Source organism: Cladophialophora carrionii (assembly GCF_000365165.1).
Source record: "Cladophialophora carrionii CBS 160.54 unplaced genomic scaffold supercont1.8, whole genome shotgun sequence".
Classification (NCBI taxonomy): Eukaryota; Fungi; Ascomycota; class Eurotiomycetes; order Chaetothyriales; family Herpotrichiellaceae; genus Cladophialophora; species Cladophialophora carrionii.
This window is the reverse complement of record NW_008481833.1, coordinates 450846-467746: the sequence shown is the minus strand read 5'-3', so window position 1 is coordinate 467746 and position 16901 is coordinate 450846. Positions and strand designations below refer to the sequence as shown.

The window sequence follows — 16901 nt, the reverse complement described above, 5'->3', positions numbered from 1 at the left end:
CGCGTCGGATTCGGTTTCACCCCGAATCGCTTGTATTTCTCAGCTTCATCCCCGTCTCACCTCTCGCTCTTGCTTTCGCGTCCTCTCTTTGCAGCTCGGTGTCCGCTGTACACACTAGATGACTCGCTTACAGATCGCTCTCGCTTTCTTTCCCGACACTCATTGAGCGTTGTTCCTTTCCCACCTCGACCAGCGTGGTCTCCTCCTTGTCCATTTCCCTAGCCGCCTTGTCCTCGTGAGCGTATTGTCGGAACCATGAGATTATAATCCTTAGCCCTTTCTATAACGCCACAAAAACACATACTCGTTGAACAGGCGTCACGATGAGCCTCATCGACGATGGCAGCGACCAGATGCTGCCGCCGCAACCGACTCCGGCGCACATGGCCACGACCACCCTCAAAGTCGATGGGATGACCTGCGGGGCTTGCACATCTGCAGTAGAGTCTGGGTTCAAGGACGTGGATGGCGCCGGTGCCGTCTCAGTCAGCTTAATGATGGGAAGAGCAGTGGTACACCATGACCCGAAAAAATTATCACCGGACAAGATTGCCGAAATCATAGAGGATCGTGGCTTTGACGCCGAAGTCTTGTCGACCGATATGCCTCGGCCTCCTGCCCTGGCCATCCAAACAGTGCCGGTCGACGTGGGATCTCAGATCACGACAACCACGATATCGGTGCAAGGTATGACCTGCGGCGCCTGCACTTCCTCCATCGAAGCTGGATTCAAGGATGTTCCGGGTGTAAAGAGCATGAGCGTCTCGCTTCTGGCTGAGCGGGCAATCGTGCAGCACGATGCGAAGGTCATAAGTGCTGATGCGCTCGCCGAGATCATCGAAGACCGAGGGTTTGACGCTACGGTGGTGGACTCAAAACTCCAAGACGCCGGGAAGGCCACAGATGGCGAGGCGGAGGGCAAAGACCAGTCGCATACATGGACTACCACGGTCGCCATTGAAGGCATGACCTGTGGAGCTTGCACTTCTTCCATCGAAGGCGCCTTCAAAAACGTTCCTGGCCTGGTCAAATTCCAAATCAGTCTTCTGGCCGAACGAGCCTTGATTTCACATGATCCGGTGGCCCTGCCCTCGGAAAAGATTGTCGAATTCATTGAAGATGCTGGTTTCGATGCCAGGATCATCTCCTCTCAGGCTGAGACGAATGTTCTTGGCTCTACAAATGTATCCCAGCAATTAAGGATTTATGGCCTTCCAGATGGCCAAGCCGCGACCGAGCTGGAAGACACTATACGATCGAAGCCCGGCATCGCCAGTGCAGTCATCAGCCTTTCCACTTCTCGGGCCACCATCAGCTACGATCCCGCGGTCATTGGTCTTCGAATGATCGTGGCAGCTGTCGAGGAGGCCGGATTCAACGCTTTAGTTGCTGATTCAGAGGACAACAACGCCCAACTAGAATCACTCGCCAAAACCAAGGAAATTCAGGAGTGGAAGAGGGCATTCCTCACATCTTTAGGCTTCGCTATCCCCGTCTTTTTGATCAGCATGATTATACCCATGTTCTTACCATCTATAAACTTTGGCGCCATTGAAATCATCTCGGGCCTCTTTCTGGGCGACATTATTTGCTTGGGCCTCACGATTCCTGTGCAATTCGGCGTCGGGAAGCGATTCTACATCTCAGCGTACAAGAGTTTAAAACATAAATCACCCACCATGGATGTGTTGGTGGTACTCGGTACTTCCACGGCATTCTTTTTCAGCTGTTTTGCTGTCGTTGTGGCAGTTTTGATCCCCCCTCACAACAAGCCTAGTACTATCTTTGACACCAGCACTATGCTTATCACGTTTATTACCCTCGGCAGGTGGCTGGAAAATCGGGCCAAAGGACAGACTTCCAAGGCTTTGTCGCAGCTGATGTCTCTGGCTCCCAGTATGGCGACCATCTACGACGATCCGCTATACGCCGAAAGACTGGCCGAATCTTGGACCGCTCCATCCTCGCCAGTTCTGGAGAAGACTCCAACAACGGATGCGAATTTGAAGAGAATCCCATCCGGTCCTGGCGCGTCAGGTCCATCAGGTCCATCGGCGATTGAGAAGCTCATTCCCACCGAGTTGCTCGAGGTCGGAGACATTGTTATCCTGCGCCCCGGGGACAAGATCCCCGCAGATGGTATTGTCACCCGTGGGGAAAGCTTTGTGGATGAGAGCATGGTCACGGGGGAGCCGATGCCTATCCAGAAGAAGAAGGGCAGCGCGCTTATTGCGGGCACCGTGAACGGTGCTGGGAAGATCGACTTCAAAGTCAGCCGAGCTGGAAAGGACACGCAACTGAGCCAGATTGTAAACCTGGTGCAAGAAGCGCAGACGAGTCGGGCCCCCATCCAACGGATGGCAGATCTTGTGGCTGGCTACTTTGTCCCGATCATCATCCTGCTCGGGTTGGTCACCTTTATCGGATGGATGATCCTCAGCCATATCTTGCCGAATCCACCAAAGATTTTCACCGACAAGCAAAACGGCGGGAAGTTCATGGTCTGCCTGAAATTGTGCATCTCGGTCATCGTCTTTGCTTGTCCCTGCGCTCTTGGGCTGGCCACTCCTACGGCCGTCATGGTCGGCACAGGAACTGCATCCCAGCTAGGTATTCTTGTTAAAGGTGGCGCGGCACTCGAGACTGCAACAAGGATCACTCATCTCGTCCTCGACAAGACAGGTACCCTTACATTTGGCAAGCTCAACGTCGCCGATACGAGCTACGCGTCTCTCTGGAACCAAAATGAATGGCGTCACAAACTCTGGTGGACGCTGGTCGGCCTCGCCGAGTCAGGATCCGAACATCCAATTGCCAGATCTATCGTGCTTGCCGCCAAGGAGAAGCTTGAGCTCGAACCCGAAGCCGCCCTGCCTGGCCAAGTTGGCGCCTTCGGCGTCACGGTCGGCCAGGGCGTCTCAGCCATCATCGAGCTCAATAATTCAGGGGAGCAAACCCAGTACAAAGTCTATGTCGGCAACGCCACGTTCTTGGCGAACAAGAAGATCGATATCCCCCCAGAGATCGAGAACGCCGTCAATGCCGCTTTATCACCCACCACGCGCACGAAATCCAAGACCGGAATCACCACCATCTACGTGGCGATCAACGGGCAATACGCCGGACATATAGGCCTATCTGATACGCTGAAACCGACAGCTCTCGCGGCGGTCACCGCTCTCCATAAAATGGGCATCTCCACATCCCTCGTGACGGGCGACACATACAATACGGCTCTCTCGATCGCTGATCTCGTGGGCATCCCCCGCGAAAGCATCCGAGCGTCGGTTTCCCCAGGTGAAAAGCAATCTATCGTCTCAGATCTACAGGCTGCCGGCGAAGTGGTGGCCATGGTTGGCGACGGGATCAATGATTCCCCGGCACTAGCGACCGCGGACGTCGGCATCGGTCTCGTCTCTGGCTCCGACATCGCCGTCGAAGCCGCCGACATCGTCATTATGCGGGCTGACGATCTCTTGAATATCCCCACTGCACTTCATCTCTGCCGAGTGATTTTCCGCCGGATCAAGATGAATCTGATCTGGGCGTGCGCGTACAACGTCATCGGATTGCCCTTTGCGATGGGGATCTTTTTACCCCTTGGTTATCATATGCCGCCTCTGATGAGTGCCACGGCAATGATGTTCAGTTCCATTTCTGTCACAGTCAGCTCGTTGGCCTTGAGGTGGGTGGCACGACCGAAGTGGATTGACGTCGTACGGCTGGAAAGCGAAGCGAAGGTTCTCTCTGCGCCCACGATGGGTGGGAAGCTCAAGAGGAGGATGACTGGTGGAGTATTTGGACATATGAAAGACGTTGTCGGCAGTGTATTTGACGGTCGGATCATAAATCGGCGAACGGCGGAGAGGGACCGGGGTACGTACGTGGCGTTGCAGAACGTAGATGGGGATGCTGTATGAGGAGAGGTAGCAGACTTTGTCATATACTGATATTTGACGGCGATGCATGACGATGGTGACCATTGGATATAGTCCCACGCGGTACATAGTAGCGGTTGCTGCTGTGTTTATAGCTCGACCAGTGGTGTTGATCAGACGTGGTGTATATTCCGTCGAGGTTTCAGAAATGTGCTGTGATGCCTTGCTGTATCTATCCCTGAAGTCGTCAAATGAAGCTTAGCGCAAAAGAATGCAAAGTATGAGCGGCGGCCGCTCTTTCTTGCCCATCAGAAAGGTCCTGATCTGTTTTCAGGCATGCTCTAGGTGTTGGAGAGTGTATTATTAACATCGGTGTATTGGGTGTCTAGGGTAGCGGAGGACCGTATAGCGTGTTTCATCAGACGACCTTCGGGGATAAAGAGAGTACATGACAGGACGTTGCGTGAAACGAACACGTCGACACAGTAATATATACAGTACTCGGTATGGTTGGTTGCAAAGACGACTTTTTGAAGTAAAGAGGCATGAGAGGCCCCCTAACCACTAACCACTAACCACTACACACAAGTACAGAGAACGGAGTACGGGGTAGAGGGGCACTACTTGTAATTAGTCAGCCCTCGAGGTGTATGGATCACGAAACCGTATCACCCAGCTATTACTGTACCTACCTTATGTGACGACGTGTCTACTACTATCCATCCTCCGTACGTCCGTCTGTGTTACAAGCTGGGGGTGAAGATGACTGAATGGGCCGCTTGGGCCGCGGGGTCCATACTCGTACGTATCGGTCGCGATTTGCTGGTTGCCATGAACCCGTGAATTCATGAACCCAAGGAGGCGATGATCGAGTGCGAGAGAATCAGGGACTTGTATATGTAGTAAGCGAGGAATGAACCAAGCCGACCCTTTGCGGCGGCGGCGGCGGCGGCGGCGGTGGTGGTGGTGGTATGTTTTTGTGACGCAAGCGGTGTGCTGGGAGACTTGTCGTTTCGTTGTGACAGTGACAGTAACAGTGACAGTAACAGTGACAGTGCTATAGACATGCGCCGGGAGGAAGAGTGCCCCGTGTAAGGTACATATCTTAAGGTATGCCGGATCACATATCAGTTACCTAGGTATGTATCGGTGGAGTGGCGGGAGTAGGGGCAGGAGCAGGAGGAGGAGCAGGAGGAGGAGCTGGAGTAGGAGCAGGAGTAGGAGCAGGAGTAGGAGCAGGAGTAGGAGCAGGAGCAGGAGTAGGAGCAGGAACAGGAGGAAGTAGGCAGTGTGTGGCAGTGCTACAGCCGTGCTTGGTACGTAGTACTTAGTACTATAGGGAGAACTGTGTGGGAAGGACAGTACATAATCGAGGAATCAGTGGGAATAGCGATGTACTGTACACATGTGGCGATACCTGGTGATACCCTGGCCTACCCTGGCCTACACTGGCATAATTCGGTCCACGCACATCAACCATTATTTTATTCGTCTCTCCGGTGAGTGTCTGTACGAGTGGCCATCTTGCTGCGTTCAAACACAAACGGAGTACGTTATGGAGGACTGGGCTAGGCTGGGCTGGGATACCTACAAGTCGGTATATACACAGCCTTACCACAGTCACCCAACAGTAGTCTGGCGATGGTCCCGAATCTGCTCACGAATCACGCCTTTGGAAACACACCTTTGAAAACACATGCATGTAGATGCTAATGACAGAAATATGTTCTCGCCATCGCAGGGGTATCTCTCGTCTATGGTCTATGGTCTCTGGTAATCTACTTTTTCAAAGTGTGCTGGACACAAATGGTAGCTTCACCCGGTCCTCTTACACAATACACAACACGCACGGTCCACCCGCCTCGTATACGGCAAGTACGTATGTATGTAATATGCTCGCCAGGGGTATTCCCTTCCCCCACAAGGGGGCAGTAGATGATTATGGAATCTCCGGCTATACCCCCGGCTATGGTCCCTTCTGACGCTGTGCATACTGCCGGACGGAGCGAGCGGTACAGAATGCTTGTCTGAGCTTGGTGATCAGGTCGTATCCGGGATGAGGTCAGCTCAGCCTTCCTTGTTCGTCACCTACCGACCCCTGCCCTTCCGGTTGCGGTTGCGATGGCGGTTGCGATTGCGGTTCCGGGGTTTGGCTCGTGGTCAGGGCCGAATTCTCCGCCCAGATTCCACCCACGACGGCGAACCTGCTCTTTGCTCGTAATTTGGCGCCGAACATCCACAACGCAAACATGCCCACCACGCCGACAATGCCCAGGCCGGCAAGGAGACTGCTGCCAGGTCCGACGCCTAGGTTTTTGAACATCGGCCTGGAGAACTCGACGCAGCCGGCGGCGAAGAGCGAGCGGAAGAGCGCGTTGGACGCCATCAACGAGGCCGTGTATTGAGGGTACGACATTGGGAGGTAGACGAAGATGCATTGGAAGGTGATGAAGTTGCAGATGACGACGATGACGACGCCAATGAGGGACACAATCCAGTGTACGCCGTGGCGTGACGTCCAGCCTGGACACGGCTCTGTCAGAATACGGTGAATGGTCAATAACACGGAGTATGGGTACGTACCGAACAGGAAAAGGCCCCCAGGCAAAGAGCAAACAGAGAACAGAGCAGGTACCAGACGGTGCTCTGGCGCTCGCAGACCCCGCTTGGCGATGTCCGGACCCAGGTACAGTGCCAGGTAGAGGACGTAGATGACGAGTCCGAGCACCGTGGCCACGCCGATCGAGATGAAGGTCAGGCCTAGCTCGCCGAGGTTGAAGCCATATATGGCGACATAGACGAGGGGAAATGCCTCGAAGAATGAGTAGTAAACGCCGTACACGAGGGCGCTGTATATATTGGTGTACGCCACGGCGGGATCTTTGATCATGATCTCCATGGGCTTGATGATGGCGTCCCAGAAAACCGCCGAGTACTTCATGTGTTCTTGGTCAATCTCGCTCTGCGAGCGCAGATCTGTCCTGCCCGTGAGCTTTCGAAGACGTTGGGCTCGTCGACGCAGGATGTTTGGTGCAGATGTCTCTGGGAAGGCGATCAGGTAGACGGCGAAAATTGGTGCGCAGAGCCAGAGGAGCTCCCATAATGACCATCGCCATCTATTCTTCACCGTCAGCATCGTTCAAAGAGATGGAAGCGGAGGAGGGATGGGGCGTACCCTTCGGCAGCGACGGAATAGGCAGCCAGAACGGGACCAAGGGCTGGGCCCCAGAAGCAGGCTGCTGTCCAACAAGATAGATAAAGAGCGAGCAGTTGGAGGGGGAACTGTTGTAGTTAGGCCAAGCTTGCCTCTTGACAGGTCATGCGTCGGATGCGAAAGACAGGAACTCACCATATCCCCAATGGACGCAGCTCCGTTCGCCAGGCAAGGACTGCACAGAAATCCCTGCAAGAACCGAAGCACCAGCAAACCACCAAAGTTGTCGACCACCGCTGTCGGCACACACAAGATGACGAAAAGCGTGAAAGTAGGCGTGTAAACGCCACTCCTGCCGATAGCCGGGATCTCGCAGAGTGGTGCGAAGAGGAGCGGTCCAAGCCCATATCCGACGACATACATGGACAGGCCCAGTGCTGATGCTGCTTGACTGACGCCGAATCTCGCCATCACCCCTCCTTCGCTGACGACGTAGATACTGGAACCACCATACATGGCGAAGGCGTAGAGGCATACCTGCACCAGCACAAACATCTTCTTTCCCTGGGACCAATTTTGCGGGTTGTCTGGGTCGGCGGTGGTATACCAGTCGACGAGAATAAATCCATCGGCAGACTTGGTGAGGGAGATTGGTTTACTCTTTGTCTTTTCCAGTCCAAGCTGCTGATCGAGCGACAGACGGTTCTGAGTCCACGGGAGGCTGCGTTGGCGCGAGATTGTTAGGGACAAAGGTTCTTCGTCGTCCCGCGTCATGAGTGGTGGCGTCGATGAGCCTTCAGCCGGCTCCATTTTCTGAACATCGTCTTTCTCAGGCTCAAGCACGGGCTTCTCGGGCTCCTCTGACTCGGACCCGGACTGTTCGAGGTCTGGAGCAGCCCTCTCGAGTGGTGCACCAGAGTCCTGCGGAAACTTTGTTACCTCCATGGCCAAAATGGGTATGAGGGAAGCATATTTACCAATCTCGGTGGCACAAAGCCCTCCTTCTCCTCCGGGTACAGAAGTATCCTATTCTTCGTGACCCAGCGGAGAAACTGGCCCACCGGCGCGTCTCGGACGATATCGAGCATCGTGTAAAGGAAGTTTCACCTGGAACGTCAGAAGGGGAGAAAGCACACACGCTCACAGCACCGCAACTAGGCTGACAACACGATTCATTCGAGAACGACATCTCTTTTAAACCGCGTACCAGCTGAGACTCAAGGGGCGACTGGTTGAGCGCAAACCGACCCACAACATGCATATCATGCATATCATGCATATTCCCACGGTATCACAGTAAGCAGCGGAAAGATCTGTCGACGTTGCTGGGTCGGAGATTCGGCTGTAGCAATGCTCGTATATCGTAGTAAGTTGTGGTCTCGTTGGGAAAAAGGTATCCATTGTTCCTGGGATCAAACGCGGCGGCTGACCACCGCTTCGAGAATCACCTAGAGAATGCCTTCACTTTCACTTTCTCGACCTACCTTTGCCTCCTCTTGACGGCAGAGTCAGCACGACCAAGGGCAAGGCACGGGGACGATGCTGTCGCGCCGTTTCGTTCAGCTGCGGCAGAAGGAGTTGTGAGCTAGGCCGATCCCTTTTGTCGCTGATCAGTACCCAGTAATCATTTTGACGGGGAGCTCAATGATAGCCTCCGACCGAATATGGTCATTGCAGATCGTCGTGGGCATCTTGGCAGCAGGCCAAGACAGGCGAAAACAGGATGACATGGTGCTTAGGCCAGTGCTGGACTGTGACCCAGGCGGAAATCCCCGGCCTGCAGCAGTGACTGGAACCGGCGCCTAAAAGCGACTACCCAAGTACCTCGAGTACCTGGCCTTAGGCGTGCTTACGGGCCCTGCCTAAGGCTTATCGAGTTCTAACTAATAGCGGCCGCGACACACCGGCAACAAGCTGGACCAGACCGTCGGTGTCTTTGCCCGTACCGTGACTCTTCCACAGGGCCCGCCACTTGACACCCACTGAGTAAATGCTGGCCACGATCTTTCCGCGCTGATGAGCGACCGACTTTACCGACTGGCTACAGTAGAAGAACAATAAGCTGCTGTTTGATCAGCTCTACTTCGGTCCTTTCCGACACATGCAGTCTGATCAGTGAGGAATATCTCTCTTACTGCCCGGCGCCACTGCCTCACCCGCTCCCTCTCCTCTCCGCTCCGCGCGGCCGCATCAAACCGCGCAGAGCCACTTTGCGCATCACATCGAATGATGTCGCGCCACCGAGTCTGGCTTTTCCCCCTGTACTCAGATCAGACGAACATAAGACGCGCGGTGCCACTTATCAAATGCGAGTTTGCGCTCCTTTGGTAAGATTTTGGCATGTCGTGGGAGGCTGGAACACTTGGCCGATGAAGGACGGGAAAGTTACAGTTACAGTTACAGTTACAGTACTGTTGGTGGATATCAGCGTCTTCTAGAAAGGTACGTCGCTCTGTAATCATGGTTGTATGCCATTCCAAGGCCGCTCCTTGCGCAGGAGACATGTAGAGCTTCTTCCCATACAGGAGTCGAACACGGCACGATAACATTCCGCTGGACGATATCTCCTGAAACCCTGTCAGTCAAGGGTCGAGCGCTGTCAAGTTAGGACGGCGGCTGTGGGCGATATCGTGGCCGTCGCATTTAGTCTTAAGGTTGTAGATCGGCCACCAGTCTACTATGCGTTTGTCTTGCCAGTAAATATTATCTGGCGCTACGATGGTGACGCTGCATGTTTTCGCGGAGAGGCCGGCGCGGATCTGACCAAGGGGCAACACGTATATGACTGCTGATACGCGCTCCACTCAATCAAGTAACTTAGTGAGGACGGCGAACACAAGAAGGAATGCAGGTACACGACTCGAAGGTCTTCCTTAATCGGCCCTAGCTAGCCTTTGGCCTCTCGTCCAGCTGCCCTTTGGCGCGCGGGTCGTCTCTTACAATGAGGAGCTGGCCCGTGAATATCCCGCGCAGTGTAAACGCCACATTGACGAAGAAGACCAAAACCAGGAACACGACCAGGATGACGGTGACGACTCTGAAGAACGGCGAGTCCAACTCGGAGCCGAGCAGCAGCGTCGACGTCGCCAACGTGGCGGTCGGGAAGATGACGGCGTTCCATGTCGGCGCCCAGACCAGCTGCCTGTGGTACGCGCGGTCGATCATGGCGCAGAATGCAAAAGCCAGCCACACGGCCCCGAGGCCGGTCATCAGGAGCGCGAGTAACAGGCAGGCCACGTGCAGCGAGTAGGCGGCGTCCCCAGCCAGGAGGAATCCCTTACCATAGGCTGCGAAGTGGCCCGACGTGTCGGCCGCGCGCCCGATCAGTTGTAGCGCCGCGGCCGACTGTCCCACGGGCCCGACGAGGATGAACAGCGTGGCTGTCTGGGGCGGCGCGGGCCAGCCCTTCGCCAACAGCTGGTGGAACAGGTACGTGTACAGCATCATGCCGAGGATGATGCCCACGCCGACGGCGCAGATGGACATGAGGATGATCGGCACGGCCAGGCCCGCGGAGATGTCGTGCGCGAAGCAGGCGATGACGCCGCCGATGGCCGCCAGCGTGGCCACCCCGACGGCGGGGATGATGACCAGAGTGGGCAACTGGCGGTCAAGAATCGTGTGCTTCTGGATGAGGATGACAAAGGCAAAGACCAGCATCGCGTACACCCACGCCGCAGCGATCCACCACATGACACAGGCGAGGATCGTGAATCCGGGGCCCGCCCACGACGCGTGGGTCACTGTGAGCGCGACGAACGAAACTAGCGTCATGAACGCGATGGACCAGCAGGGGAAGAGGCACAAGTCGGCGACACTGTTGACGAGTTCGTCGTACGCCCGCCGCCGGAAGAGCGCAAAATGCAGGATGTAGATGGCCGAGAAGAAGATGTACAAGACGAGGTCGAGCATGAAGAAGATGGTCGACAGCACGGGGAGACCGTGGAACTGATATGGGAGCTGGTGGAGTAATGTGCCCAGGATACCAGCGTTCATGCACCATGTAAACCTATGCGAGAGTTAACGCGTTACTTACAGTATTGCTTTGCACATCGGGGGAGGAGGCGATTCTCATTTCCAAGAACCGTGCTCAGGACCAGAAAGCGTACCATATTGGACTAAAGTCTTGGACCAGAGCACGAAAAGCACTTCGCTTGAAGAGATTTCCCGGCTCGCTCGCACCACGACCTCCCTCTTCGTCCCGATGACGAGGGTCGTTGCTTGGTTCGGGGCTCTCGCCCTTTTCGACTTCGTCGACAACCATGCTGTCTGCTCCCATCTGCTGGATTCGGTATTGTCGTCGTAGAAAAGTGCAGTGCCGTTCAATTTTATCCTGCTCGCTTCAGTCGGAAATTACTGCGATTACGGTGTGTGTCTCTGTGATCAGAGTCCGGATACCATGCCGATGGGCGGCGAATCGCCGCATGACTAACGGGATGGGAGATGTCGTTGGTGACGGGGAAGAAGTAATAGGGATCGCCCTCCAACGGTGCTTCCAGCTCCGCCTTGTGGACGACGATCATACAGTAGCTTTGTCGTACTCGTACCACAGAGCATTCCCACTTGCGTACTCGGTCCTGGTGCGTCTGGGTATGCCGATGAGGATCTTTATGGGGCAAGCTGCCGTGGAGATGTCAGGAGACGGGGGGCTGTTGGTGCCCTGCACCCTAAATTTAGACGTCACCACGTTTCTTGTTTAATTGATGCCCTCGTAGCAAGAGGTTCAAACCGCGGTACGCCGCTGCCCTGAGCGGATTGTTTGCTCAGCAACATTGTAGATGCTAGAAGGAGATGTGGCGGCTCGTCGTCCATCTCCTTTGTACGAAGTACTTGAAGAATAAATCTGGCCGACGGCGGCTCGTCTGGGTCTGGGTTTTGACTGAGGGACGCCACCCTTTCCCTCCCCCAACAAACCACTCGCCAGTGGCGGAGGTCATTGAGCTCCGTGACCATGGAATGATAATCTTGTAAAACTCATCCGGTAGAGTTCTCGCTTCACAGATCAATCACTAGTATATACCTCCTTCAGTCCACAAGAATGGCAGGAAAAGAAATCTCATACCCGAGTCAGATCACATGGCGGGGTGTGGGCGGACCAGGGACAAGGAGGCCCTCCTAGGTTATGTATGGCCCGAAAGGTCTGTTGACAAGTTCTTACCCCATTGTGCAGGTCTATTATTGCGCGATGTGTCAGTCTAACGAGGTCATTCCTTGACGGGACAGTTTCTGGTCTGGGTTGATGAGTGGAATTTCTGGAGTAGTTAAGATGGAATGCGCCACCAAGTAATGGGGCGGAAGGATGGCGACTCGTGCTTCGAGATGGCAGGCAGCTATTGAGACGCCATCGTCCTTAGGTGTTCCCGCACCTGCGCACTCGACGCGAATAGACGGTAAAACAGATTGGCAATCAGTTCTCATACTGCTCACAAGCAGTTAATGCGCCTTCCAGCATCCTCACGGTATTCTTCTCCTCGCATGCCTTGGTAAAATGCTCCTTGCCCCCGCCTTTCCCGTCCAGCCCGTAGATCTTGCCAAAATCGCCCACGAAGTTGTCATACGTGGTCTCCGGCTTGTCTCGACACAGACCGCACATGATGCCCCTGAGCTCCTCCTTGAATCCCAGGCGTGGGAATGCCTTGATGATCTCCTTGTACTCGTCGACGGTGATGGGAGCGCCCGGTAGCGGGAGATTCGGGCCGAGGAAATCAGCCATGATGCCCAACTGAGTGGCACAGACCTCTGGCTCCTTGTGCTGCGCGATGGAGGGGGTCGTGTGCAACGCGATGCTATCCCACATGAGCTGGAGACGGTGTTTGTCCCACTTGCCGTCCTGGCGTGTGACGAATTCACGAGCGATGTTGGCGCCGTCGACTTCGAACCGTTTGTCCTTGGAGAGGAGGGCCTTGGTGGTCGCCCAGCCCAGATCGTGCAGCAGTGTGGATAAAACTACAGCTTCGGTATCGAGGTCAGGGGTGTTTGCGAACGGTGGGAACTTCTTCTGCAGGATGAGAGCGAACGCGGCGCTGCGTATACAGTGGTTGAGGGTGCACTCGCTGCAGTTCTCCTTGACGTAGGCGTACGCGGCGTTGATCAGGGGGTTGGAAGGGATGGTGATTTGCGAAACCGGCAGGGATGGGAATGGAGAAGACATGCTGCCTGACCTGGTGGTTTCTGTACTTACTCCTGGACACTGATGGACGCGTAGATGGGTGTTGAGGACATCACGGAGACGAAGCAGGGGTTTATATCTTGACTTGCCTGAATCCCTTCTTCTGCCAAAGCAATACACGGAATGAAGATGGATCTTATTCCGTGACTTCAAAGCCGCGTGTACGACACGATTGCGGTAACAAACCCCTGTGCCTCCGACCGCCTGTCACTGTAACCATGGTGGTCAGGGCTGAGCTGGGCTGGGTTGAGTGGCCTTGCGCACATGAAGCAGATCGGAGAGGTGAGGCTCTGGCAGTCCAGCCGTGAGATCGGACAGAAGTTCGAGCGCGTTGCATGATTATCCGATGGGCACGCCTTATTTGCTGCTACGTCGGCGAATGGATTGGACTCGACGAAACGGTTGAACAACTCTCCGAGCCATAAGCTGTCGGACAACCCTTTCCTCAACGGGACTGTGACTCCGGATTGGGAAGGTTTACTGATTGGGAAGAAATGAATCTTGTGTGCTCATGACCCGGCCTCTATGCGTTAACAGGCACTCCATCCAATATTTCTTGAACGGGATGTTTCCGCAGACTGAAATAACGATCCGCTCAGTCAAAGGAGGGACCTTGGGGCTCAGTCCATGGGGCTGGATCGCAGAGAGTCGGTCGTTGACTCTGACTCCTTGAGCTCACACATGGCCAAGCATGATGGGGCAATGTGCCTCGCTGAACAACTGTAAGAGGCGAGCGTCAAGGAATTGTTGTCTCTCTTGACTCTGGCTCTGGCTCTGATCTACTCGTTGCAATGGGCCCGTTGGAATCCTCGGATCAGGAAATGTCACCCGTTGCTGCTATTGGCGGATGTCGTCTCCGGGCTGTCCAGGTTCCTGGCTAACGATGCTCGATGCCCACGGTGCCTTCTCCGCATGGTTCAACTCCAAGTTGTCGACGGTGACGCCATCGAGTGTATCGGACTTGTGCTTCTCTATCGCAACGCTGACGACGACCTTCTGTCTGTAAGACACATTCACCCTCATTCGGTTCTCTGTTGTGGCTCTACAAGTCCTCACAGCAACTTCCCGAGGCTCGAATGCTGAACACGAACCAAGACTTCATCACAATGGCTCGGCAAATGCTGACAACCGCCACCCTGCTGGCAATATTTCTGCCTGGATACCTTGCCGCCCCAGCCGAGCAATCCCCTATCCGCGAATGCTCTTTTAAAAAGCCCATTGCAGAAATCCCACCCGTCGGACTAGGCCTGTGGAACTCCAAGGACAAAGACGCCAGCAACGCCGTGCAAGACGCCTTCAAGGCCGGCTACGCCCACTTCGACTCGGCAGCCGCCTACAGCAATGAAGCATACGTCGGCAGGGCGCTCAACTCCAGCACCTCCCCGCCTCGACATAAGTACTGGGTCACCAGCAAACTATGGAATGACCATCACCAACCGAAGCTCGTGCGGCCGGCGCTCGAAAAGACACTCAAGGATCTACAGATCCCGTATCTCGACTTGTACCTGATGCACTGGCCCGTGGCCTTCCTCCCAGACCAAGAGGACGGACGCACGGTGATTGACCAAGACACTTCTATCCACGACACATGGTCCGCCATGGAGGACCTCGTGCGAGCCAATCTCACGCGCTACATCGGCGTCAGCAATTTCTCGCCGCGCCAACTTGATAATCTGCTGGCCAAGGCTGATATCAGACCGTTTGCGCACGAGTTCGAGACACATCCGTATCTCCAACAGCTGGAGTTTGTCGACTGGCATTTGCGAAACAATATCACGGTCATCGCATATTCCCCGCTTGCGAATATGAACCCCACGTACGACAACAAATACCCCGACCTGCCACCCATCCTGAAGGACTCATTCTGGACAGACCTCGCCAGCAAGAAGAATGTGACGCCCGCGCAGGCAATCCTGGCGTGGGGACGGCAAAGGGGCACAATCGTCATCCCCAAAAGCGTCCATGAAGGCAGGATCATAGAGAATCTGGGTAGTCTGAACGTGAGTTTTACCGAGGAGGAAATGAGACTGGTCATGGAGCAAGACAAGAGGACCAGATTCAATAATCCGAGTAAGGGATGGGGAGTCGAGTTGTTTGAGGGTCTGGATGATGGGACGAATCGGTTTGTGGTGCAGCAAGAGCTGTAGGAGATGAGCCGTAACCACGGCATGATTGTCATGTCATGCGACGAAGCCCACAGTGGCGCAGAATCTACCGGTTGCGTGTATACACACAGAATGAAAGCGGACATGATAATGTTGAAGACCAAGGGTCGACGACGTGATATACAGTTCGTGGTTGGCATGTCTAGGTGTGCTGATACCACTTGTCTAATGGAATGCCCATTCCCTCCAAAACCAGCGCCAGGACACCTTCGCTATTCTTGAATTGTCCCTCGGAGCGCGTCTGCCTACCTCCTGCTGCAGGATGGACCCGCTCTCGAGATGTGCAATCGCCTCGACGAAGACCAGAACGGCTGGCAGTGGCATCCAACGCTCGCTACCAAACGCAAGGAGAGGCTCGGGTATAATGCAGATATGACAACTCGAAACTCCGAACAACAGCCGAGGTCGTGTATCTCATGCCTGCGTCGAGATTCAGTCGTCAATCTCCTGGTGACGTGCCAGCACCTTTCGCTGGTATTCCTCGGCATCATTCTGATGGAGTTGAGCGGCCTCGTTGTTCAATGGACTGGCACTGCGATTGAAGATCAGCATCTGTTCCTTCCTGCACGACCGGAAATGCCATACTTGTTTGGCTCACCCAGGAGACTCTGCAAGCTCAATAAGACCGTCTGAACGTTGTAAACCGCGCTCCACTTGTCTTTTAAGATGTCCAGGCATATTCGGCCGCTGAAGTCAATGTTGGGATGGTAAATCGGCGTCTTGAAGAGTACCACCGGAGGACTGTAAGGGTAGTTGGCAGGAAACTCGAAGCTAAGTTTGAGGTTGAGGTCTGCGTAGGGTGTGTCCTTGGGACCAACGATGGTGGCAGTCCAGTGCAGCATGTTCCCATCAGCGTCGGGGAATGCGGATATACCGGGTGTAGGGGACATCATGAGCGTCATGAGCTCAGATTGGAGACTGCGAAACGTGTGAGTCCGTGCTTTGACCTCGTGGCAGAGATACGAGCTCACCGCTTGGTGACACTTTGGGTGTCTGCTTTTCGAGTGGCAACGTTGAGCTTGTGCTGTTCAGCCATGGTAGGCAGTCCTGGAGCAGCGTTCTGAGAGTCTTCCAGAGAGAAATTCATGGCTGGAGAGGTATTTAAACTGTGATTGCAAACGGGAGGGATCTGGTCGGTAGAGGAATGCTGAAAACGGAAGAATGGCCCAGACGACTTCAACGCAGCAGGTCACAGACCAGCAGCACGACGCAAGCGCGACTTCTCGAGCTTATGAAGATGAAGATGAAGATGGATGAATGGCACTGGTTCCAAAAAGTAGATCAACCGAGAGTGAGGTGAAGGTGAGTGATGAATAATAAATCGATGTGGTCGCGTGCAGCTGCGGCGTAAAGTGTCGGGGACGGCCTATTGTTTACCTTTAAGGGTCCAGCGCGAGTCGCCGCAGTAACATCTTAACTAGAGTGACGTCGGCACCGACTGCTCGGGTTCGCACAGCCAATTCTCTGCCACTACCACGCGTCAGTGTGCGACAGGGCGCGCCGACCAGTCACCATGGTTTCACGGATGTTCAGTG

The 16901-nt window shown here is 54.8% G+C and overlaps 6 protein-coding genes across 6 annotated transcripts; 2 read left to right on the top strand and 4 right to left on the bottom strand.

Annotated features, from left to right (window-relative positions):
- Positions 1–323: 323 nt before the first annotated feature.
- G647_08820 (uncharacterized protein) lies at positions 324–3920 on the top strand (the record flags this gene model as incomplete). The annotated part of the gene is made up of 1 exon (XM_008733127.1): positions 324–3920. The coding sequence occupies one exon, from the start codon at positions 324–326 to the stop codon at positions 3918–3920; it is 3597 nt and encodes a 1198-aa protein (XP_008731349.1).
- A 2020-nt stretch (positions 3921–5940) lies between these two features.
- On the bottom strand, positions 5941–8120 carry G647_08819 (uncharacterized protein; the record flags this gene model as incomplete). Its single annotated transcript, XM_008733126.1, has 5 exons — positions 5941–6401; positions 6462–6994; positions 7054–7160; positions 7228–7962; positions 8010–8120. 5 exons carry the CDS (start codon positions 8118–8120, stop codon positions 5941–5943), a joined length of 1947 nt encoding a protein of 648 aa, XP_008731348.1.
- Positions 8121–9915: 1795 nt separating this feature from the next.
- Positions 9916–11028, bottom strand: G647_08818 (uncharacterized protein; the record flags this gene model as incomplete). Its single annotated transcript, XM_008733125.1, has 1 exon — positions 9916–11028. One exon carries the CDS (start codon positions 11026–11028, stop codon positions 9916–9918), a length of 1113 nt encoding a protein of 370 aa, XP_008731347.1.
- Positions 11029–12439: 1411 nt separating this feature from the next.
- Positions 12440–13183, bottom strand: G647_08817 (uncharacterized protein; the record flags this gene model as incomplete). Its single annotated transcript, XM_008733124.1, has 1 exon — positions 12440–13183. One exon carries the CDS (start codon positions 13181–13183, stop codon positions 12440–12442), a length of 744 nt encoding a protein of 247 aa, XP_008731346.1.
- Positions 13184–14307: 1124 nt separating this feature from the next.
- On the top strand, positions 14308–15348 carry G647_08816 (uncharacterized protein; the record flags this gene model as incomplete). The annotated part of the gene is made up of 1 exon (XM_008733123.1): positions 14308–15348. One exon carries the CDS (start codon positions 14308–14310, stop codon positions 15346–15348), a length of 1041 nt encoding a protein of 346 aa, XP_008731345.1.
- Positions 15349–15798: 450 nt separating this feature from the next.
- G647_08815 (uncharacterized protein) lies at positions 15799–16453 on the bottom strand (the record flags this gene model as incomplete). Its single annotated transcript, XM_008733122.1, has 3 exons — positions 15799–15898; positions 15952–16284; positions 16338–16453. The coding sequence occupies 3 exons, from the start codon at positions 16451–16453 to the stop codon at positions 15799–15801; spliced, it is 549 nt and encodes a 182-aa protein (XP_008731344.1).
- Positions 16454–16901: the final 448 nt, after the last annotated feature.